The sequence below is a fragment of the Austrofundulus limnaeus genome, unplaced genomic scaffold (assembly GCF_001266775.1).
Source record: "Austrofundulus limnaeus strain Quisiro unplaced genomic scaffold, Austrofundulus_limnaeus-1.0 Scaffold18, whole genome shotgun sequence".
NCBI lineage: Eukaryota > Metazoa > Chordata > Actinopteri > Cyprinodontiformes > Rivulidae > Austrofundulus > Austrofundulus limnaeus.
In genome coordinates, this window is record NW_013952420.1 from 2,718,558 (window position 1) to 2,727,468 (window position 8,911).

The 8,911-nt window shown below is 36.5% G+C and overlaps 1 protein-coding gene across 1 annotated transcript in view; it reads right to left on the reverse strand.

The window, feature by feature from the left end:
* Nucleotides 1-7,390: 7,390 nt before the first annotated feature.
* The window catches only part of ddc (dopa decarboxylase), a 32,752-nt gene continuing 31,231 nt past the window's right edge, over nucleotides 7,391-8,911 (reverse strand). Inside the window, exon 14 of the mRNA XM_014003401.1 lies at nucleotides 7,391-8,507. Coding sequence (XP_013858855.1) covers nucleotides 8,307-8,507 — 201 coding nt within the window. The 3' untranslated portion in view covers nucleotides 7,391-8,306. The remainder of the gene's footprint in view (nucleotides 8,508-8,911) is intronic.

Below are 8,911 nucleotides of genomic sequence, written 5' to 3' on the forward strand. Positions count from 1 at the left end.
CAGACAGCATAGCTCCTAGGATCATTGGGACACTCAAACCCCTCCACCACGATAAGGTAGCAGCCCAAGGAGAGGCGAGTTCCTTTTCTCATGTGGTGAAAACTGACAAATAACTTGAGATTGTTATTGCACATGTAGGCAGGAGGTGAGATTTTCATAAGAATAATGAGGAATGTGAGAAATATCCTCAAAAAATGACAACCAGTTGATCCATTTACTGTCTGACAGCGAAATTAGAAAAAAGCAGCAAGCTGATGTGTCAAACACAAATGCCAACACATCCAAGATGCTGTCTGAATAAAGGAAATTATGCATTTCATAAACGATTGATCATATTTAAAATATATACATAACTGAATGTTTTAAACATAAAGACAGTTTGTCATTATCTGTACTCAGAGACCAACTCATTCAGTCTTTAAAAATATTGCTTTAAAAATTAAATAAAGGGGAACATAATTTTTAAAAATCATCAGTAAGCATTTAGGAAATCTGTACTTTCTGCCTGAAAATACGATATATATTTTTTTAAATTCCCTGACTAAAAGACATGTGACGAGCCAAACAAACCTTTGTGTCTGTTCGAACACAGTCTGTTCATGAATGTCCTGAAGGGACAGGTTGTCAGTTCTCCCAATCATTGGCAGACTGTACCACATGCAGCAGCTTGGATTCTGCTTCTGCAGATTAGAAACACTGCCATAAATATACTTGATAACGCTCTCAGGAACATTGTTTCCTGATTGTCACAGAATGCGCTCTGCATATGTGTCATCTCATTAGTGTTAAAATGCTATCTTAAGGTTGTAAAATATGTAATATTAAATATTTTTAATTAATTCTACAAAAAAGTTAAAACAATTGTGTCTTTGGTACAGCCTGCTGGTAACGAGGTGTATGAAAAATAAAAATCGGTTCCTTTCATTTTGTCAAACGTAGGCACAGAACTGGTCATATGAATTAAATAACTTTTTTATGTTTGAATGTTTTATAAGTCAGTTTTAAGTAGTTTGAAAACAATAAAATATTTTGCTGTTGTTACTGAATGAAAATTTTGTGAAATAAAAAAGTTCTAATTCCTGAACTAAACTCCACCCATGTGTAAACAGAACACTAATACACATGTAAGTTATGTATTGCCTTTTATCTTCCATTAAATCCAGGCCAAAATCATTGAAATAAATATTTCTAGCTGTTATGATTTGTTTCATATGCTTATTTTGTATTACTGTATTTTCCTCACAAAAGAAAAATACTTTTCAGTTTAAAAGTTTATTCAACTGTTTCCCTGACAAATGGCCTGTTAAATGCTCTACTGTTCATCAGATGAATAAAACAATATGATCTAACTTTTTTTTCTTGAATTATATAGTGACAAGTTTTACCTTGCGGTATGACCAGCTAATTTTAAAACTCCCACTCAAAAACATTGGTTCTCCGTCGGGTAAGGGGTGGGGGGTGGGGGTTGCATATTTTTTTCTGTTGTACCAAATCCTCTCTAAAACTTAGTTATGCTGAACTATGAGTTTGGCATACTTATGTCAGATTTTTTTTCTGTCTTGTTATATTATTATTGTAAATAAACTGCACTGCATTTATATGGTGCTCAAGTCCAAGGACTCCAAAGCTCTTTACACTACAATCAGTCATTCACACACCAATGATGGTAAGCTACATTGTAGCCACAGCTGCCCTGGAGTACACTGACAGACGTGAGGTTGCCATACATAGATGCCGTCAAGCCCTTTGACCACCATCACCTGGCAACACGGGTGAACTGTCTTGCACAAGAACAAAACATCTGAGATGGACAGAGCAGGAGTACAAACCAGTAACCTGCTGGTTACAGGGCAACTTTCCTAACCAATCGTCTATTATCTAAAATATTATAGTCTGACAGACTAATGCCTGTCACACTATAATATTTTAGACAACTTGTGCCAACTTATGAAAAGTTTGTTCATCACTAAAGATGTCTAAACTGAAGATGGAATTTAAAGAAATCTTCTGGAAGCCTCTTTTGGACCAATACATATTGTAATGTTGACAGTTAGCTCAAATACAGTATATAGCCAATATGAGTAAAATAGTCATAACATTTTTTTTAAAGTCAGCACAAGTTCTCTAAAATGATACAGTGTGACGGGGGTATCTAGACATTTTTAAATTTATAAACATTTTTTGTAAGATTTTTTTTAGATGTGGCGTTTCAGTATTTTGTCACCTTCACGTCAGAACCAGCAAACGCAAGAATGCCGACATATGAACGTCTGATATCTGGCTTTTCAAAATGTGTTTATGCCGCACCAGTCATCGAGGAAATGTTGTGGCCATGTTATTGCCTGGATGCATACTTGGGATGCACACTTCCACTGCTCGTAATGGGAACATTTCAAGTCGAACTGGCAGAAAGTGATCACTCAAGCCTCTAATGGCGAGGGTTAATGAGTGGGCTGGTGCACTTTAAGCCCTGTCCCAGCATCCTCCTCTCCCTCCCCTGCAGTTGCCATTGTGGGAAATTTTTTTTATGACAAGCCTCTGTCCAGACACACTGCCCCTCCCTCGCCACCACTGACATTGCACAAAGATCTCCCCAGGCAAGATGTAATCGAATCGAATTCATCTTGCAGTTTGAAACTGTCAAACACTTTCTGCTGCACTATTGAATTATCAGAAAGGAAACTCTCCTCCTAACAAAATTAGAAGTATTAGTGTTAACTGCAATCAGCACACTGTTCAACATGAACCATTAAATGCTGACCATGTAACGTGATCTCTGAGGTCTCAAGTATACTTGTGACTGGCTTCAGATTCACTTATGTACTGATGGCTGCTAGATTGCGATGTTTTCCCATCTGATGTCTCCCAAGTGAACAAAAAAAAGTGTCTTGGACAAGCTTTCAGCAAATAACCTCAAACACCAAACGACTTGAAAACTGTTTGGTGCGAGGTAAGTAATAAGGCTAACAACATGTGCTGGACTGGACTCCATTACACAGACTGGGGAAAAGGCCGGTCAAAGAGCAAACACATTTTCCACAGCAGATTATGTCGCGATTGGCTCCAGACTCAAACCTTTATCAGTGAAATCCATATTTGCAGGATTCACAAAAGGGTTTTTAATACACTGGTGAGTTGGTAGCTTTCATTGATTATCAGTGTTTTACATTTTTTACAGCCTATTAGCTAAGAGTTGACAGGTTTTCTTTGCACATCTGAGGAAAATATGCAGAGCTCTGTCGTGTTCACAAGCTAACACTTACCTTCTGTATGTTTGGAATGTCAGTTTTCTAAGCCCTTTCGTTAAAAGAAAAAAACACCTGCTCTAACCAAAACAGTACACAAAAAATTTAAATATTAATAAATTATTGGACAGAAAAATAAGAAAACAATCTGTATAAATGCAGAAAACGTCATGGAGTGGATGGAATCAGCAAAATACAGCAGGTAAAATAAGTATTGAACACGTCACCATTTTTCTCAGTAAATATATTACTAGAGGTGCTAATGACATGAAATTTTCACCAGATGTCGGTAACAACCCAAGTGATCCATACATACAAAGAAATCAAACCATAAATGTCCAGAAATGAAGTTATTTGTAATAATGTGGAATGGCACAGGGAAAAAGTATTGAACGCACGAAGAAAGGGAGGTGTAAAAAGGCATGGAAAGCCAAGACACCAGCTGAACTCTCTCAGTAATTAGAAAGCAAGCCTGCCCCTTGTCAGTGCAAGTTAATATCAGCTGGTTCGGACCCAGATGATGGCCAGGTACCACACAAGAAACATCTGATGATGGGTAAAAGTAAAGAGCTCTCTCAAGACCTTCGCAACCTTATTGTTGCAAAGCATAATGATGGCATCGGTTACAGAAGAATGTCTAAACTTCTGAAGGTTCCAGTGAGCACTGTTGGGGCCATAATTCAGAAGTGGAAAGAACATTATTTCACCATAAACCGACCACGACCAGGTGATCCTCACAAGATTTCTGACAGAGGAGTGAAAAGAATTATCAGAAGAGTTGTCCAAGAGCCAAGGACCACTTGTGGAGAGCTTCAGAAAGACCTGGAATTAGCAGGTACGTTTGTTTCAAAGAAAACAATAAGTAATGCACTGAACCACCATGGCCTGTATGCACGCTCACCACACAAGACTCCACTGCTGAAGAAACAGCATGTTGAAGCTCGTTTAAAGTTTGCTGCACAACATTTAAACAAGCCTGTGTAATACTGGGAGAATATAGTCTGGTCAGATGAGARCAACATTGAACTGTTTGGATGCCAGAATACACATCATGTTTGGAGGTCAAATGGCACTGCACATCAGCCCAAAAACACCATACCAACAGTGAAGTTTGGAGGTGGGAACATCATGGTGTGGGGCTGTTTTTCAGCATATGGTAGTGGCAAACTTCAAATAATTGAAGGAAGGATGAATGGAAAAATGTACAGAGACATTCTTGATAAAAAATCTGCTTCCATCTACCAGGATGATGAAGATAAAATGTGGCTGGACATTTCAGCAAAACAATGACCCCAAACACAAAGCCAAGGAAACTCTCAGTTGGTTTCAGAGAAAGAAACTAAAGCTGCTGGAATGGCCCAGCCAARCACCTGACCTGAATCCAACAAAAAATCTATGGAAATGGTAAATGGTAAATGGTACTGAACTTATAGAGCGCTTTTCAAGTCCCTCCACTAAAGAACTAAAGATCAGAGTTCATAGAAGAGGCCCAGGAAACCTTCAAGATTTGAAGACTGTTTGTGTGGAAGAATGGGCCAAAATCACACCTGAGCAATGCATGCCACAAGTTTCTCCATACAGGAGGCGTCTTGAAGCTGTCATTGACAACAAAGGCTTTTGTACAAAGTATTAGATAAATTTCAGTAAGTGTGTTCAATACTTTTTCCCTGTGCCATTCCACATTATTACAAATAACTTCATTTCTGGACATTTATGGTTTGATTTCTTTGTATGTATGGATCACTTGGGTTGTTACCGACATCTGGCACCTCTAGTAATATATTTACTGAGAAAAATGGTGACGTGTTCAATACTTATTTTACCCGCTGTATTTGCAATTCTTGTGTGATCAACTTGCAAAGATTAAAGTATTTATTAAGCACATATGCAAAAATGACTGGTGTTAAACCAAACCTGCTATTGATGATCTTAATGAAATATATTTGCACAAATCTAAAAAAAGGGAACAGCACAGGTGTTTTACAACAACCAGGTATGAGAGCCCTTTAGGCCATATTTCATTTTTCCTCTAATTATATACCCAAATCATCTGCGTTAGAATAAACTCCTCTCTCACCTAAATGTACCCCACTGTGACAGGAAAACAAATGAATCTTTATACAGAATAAACTGGAAATCTGAGTGCTCTAAAAGCCTAAAAACAGAAATGCAACATGAACAACAAACTCATGTATTTGACAGTTTATTCTTTTCACTAATGTGAGTTATTGTTCTTTTAATTTAAAGTGAACAACCTCAAAATTCATTTCTTTTTGTTACTCTGCCCAAGATGTTGTCTTCGGCGAACTGCTCTTATCCTGTGCATTTTTGCAGAGCTCAACAAATTGTTGAGTAAAAGTCATAATTTATTCATACTGGTTGAGGAGGGCAAGTACACGTTTGTAAGTGCTTGAACTAAAACCTTTGGAATGGCATGTTTACATCCCTGAAGTCTCATCATCAAGGTAAACATTTAGTTCAAACAAACTCACCATGAGACCTTTTAGCTTTTGTTTACTGCATTTCCTCTTTACAAAATGTGTTGACTACTTTAATTACACATGTATGCACGTAAATTGGGAGAAAGCCAATGAATGGAGAATAATTAGTAACATTAATTAGTAGTTAGGGGATAGGAACTGAAGTCCAGTACTAACTGGTAGACATTACATCGTTCATTGATTCCACTCAATTTGAAGGACATCAAGATAACAGTGCTGTGCAAGAATTTAAAGTTATCCTTCATTTATTTATATTCCTTCCCAATGAGCCAGATTTTCATGTATGTATATGAACAGTTGGATGTTATCACGTTCACCTCCCTTATAGCTAAACGCCATTTGCTTTATTTTTTTATTTTATTTTATTTTTTTGGAAGTCGAATCAAGCCCCACCAAACACTGGACTGATAAAATTATGTCACTCCTACGACTTTCCAAAATAATCAATAAAAATGGCAAGTTTTGTTTTTATTTTTCTGTATCAGACTGCAGCTAGTCCATCACCTTTCACTGTCCCAAACCATCCTTTCATTTTTTCCTTTGTCTTTTTTTTTTTTTTTGTTAATTATACTGCCCCCATTAAAATTTGTACTGCAGGGTCATGGATTGTTGAGTTTGTTTTATCCATATATCTTGTCTTTTTGGAAAATATGCTAACCTTTACCAATTATGCGCAGGTTTTTGTCCCGATTTTGACGATCAAGTCTTAGTGATTAGACTCTGTTCAGATTTTCTTTATTATATCTATTTTAAATAACATTGTTGTTTTGTTTGTATTATTGTGAGTGTGTGTGGGGTTAAAAATAGAAAATATTTAAAAAAAACTTAATGAACCATGTACAAATCTGTGTCTGCTACACGATATTTTCATGTCTTCAACCTCTTACTACTAAAAACATAACGCAGAAAAATAAATCTAAATGACTGCAAACAAAGTAGGAAAGAGTTCAACCGATCTGATCAACTTAAGGCTTAAATCAATAAAAAATAAATGTAATAAATTCACCAAAATTTGGATTTTGGACTTAAAACACAGGTTCTGGATAACACAACACATTTCAACAGCTCAAAAAAGAAGCAGAAACCAGGATTGGTTATTTAAAGAAAGTAAATAATTTTATTTTATAATCTAACTTACAATGAATGAAAGGTTTGTGCTACAGTTAGGAAAACACAGTGCAAAAGACACGAAATTAATCACCACAAACAGTGTCTCACCAATAGTTTCAAATTCTGAATAAATTATGCACTTTTAAATAGTTTTTAACATGATTGTTTTAAACAATAATATGTATTTTTTTACCATAAACTTGAACCCACAGTGTTTCACTAAAATCAGGAAGCTGTTTCTTTAATGATCACCTAGAGGAACTGCAGACACACACTGACTGAACAATTCATTTTCACAAAGTGCAAAACATTTACTGCAAGCTGATAAACTACAGTGAGGCCACAAAATGTGGTTCAGTCAAAACTGGGTTTAAAGTAAATATCAAATATTCAAATATTCTGAACTATGTTATAAACAGTTATCTTAATTTATGTATGTATGTATGTATGTATGTATGTATGTATGTATGTATGTATGTATGTATGTATGTATGTATGTATGTANGTATGTATGTATGTATGTATGTATGTATGTATGTATGTATGTATGTATGTATGTATGTATGTATGTTTGTTTGTTTGTTTGTTTGTTTGTTTGTTTGTTTTGGTGGGGGGTGGTAGGTAATGGTAGGTGGAGAAGACTCAGGACCAAAGTGATATGCAGACATCTAAATTATAATTGACAGCAGCAACAACTGGCTGTAGCACTTCCCATTCTATCTAGGGGACAATTTCAACAGGAATCTCATGGTATTCATTCTCAAAGGATCCAATATAATGCAAAACAGATGGCGGTGTAGATGTTTACAAAAATATTATTTGCAAAAGTGACCACTGAAATTTTGGAGGTGGTTATAGGTTGGCAAATTTGGCCTTGGCTTCGATCGGAGAACTCATTTAACTGCTGAGAGTTGAAACGTTTCTCAAAACTGAGATGATTTTAAAAAATGGAACGGGTAAAATGTAAATTGTTCATAAACCTTTTTGTCTTTTCACACAACCCAGTTTTGAACAGTTTAATGAACCCATCTGCAAACCATATCTGATCAGCTGAAGACACAGAAGCAGCACGTAAAGCTTGCAGAGACATCAGTGCACCATTGAAAGGACAATTACATCATTAAACAGCAGCTTAGACAATGTGTTTAGAAATTGCAGATTTAAAATCAAATACCTAGCACCAGCATCCTTATTTTCACATTTTGCTTTTGCAGAATACTAACGCTACTGATTTTTACCCACAAGTACCAATCTACAACATTAATATGAAAACAATCAGTGTTTGTTAAATAGGACAATTGGCTGCAAACAAAAACACGCCTGATGTTTAAGTAAATCAAAGCAAATCCAGCCTCACTGCATTTTAAATCTGCACACTCCACAAACATTTGTCTAAACGTTGGTTCTCATTTAAGCGTCGACATGAGCAGACTCTCTTCCAAACTTGTGGTCAGTGTGGCTGCTCCTGCAGAAGCTCGAAGGCAAGCTGTGTGATGTGCCGCCACGCGTGTTGGATGTGACGGGACTCGGTGCTGCGCGAGCAGATGGCCAGGCGCAGGACGAAGCGGCTGGACAGCTGGCAGGGCACCAGGTGGATCTCTCTGCTCTTTGTGATCTTTTTCAGCAAGCTCTGGTTGAGCTCATTGGAGCCCTGAGAGGAGGTAGGAAGATGATCATCAAGTAACCTTGTAAACAACTTGTGAAAATTCAATTATGTTATAAAGTATTCACATAGATACAGAACCACTCCGGTGGCAGAAGATTTTAAAAAAAGATGAACGCCACGAGAAAATAACTCATGGCCACAAGAATATTTTGAGCAAATTTGTACCCAGTGTTGTATAAAGTACCACAAAGTGATACTTGAGTAAAAGTATCTTACCAAATAATTAAAAGTGAAAGTATTGATTTAAAATGAGCAGTTCGATTTTCTGTAAGGACATTTATTAGGAGGTGACCTCCTCCCAAAAAATGCAGAACTGACTATATAGTATTAAAATAATGTTTAGTTTATGTTAACTTTTGGTGGGCCAGTTTTGGCAATATATATATATA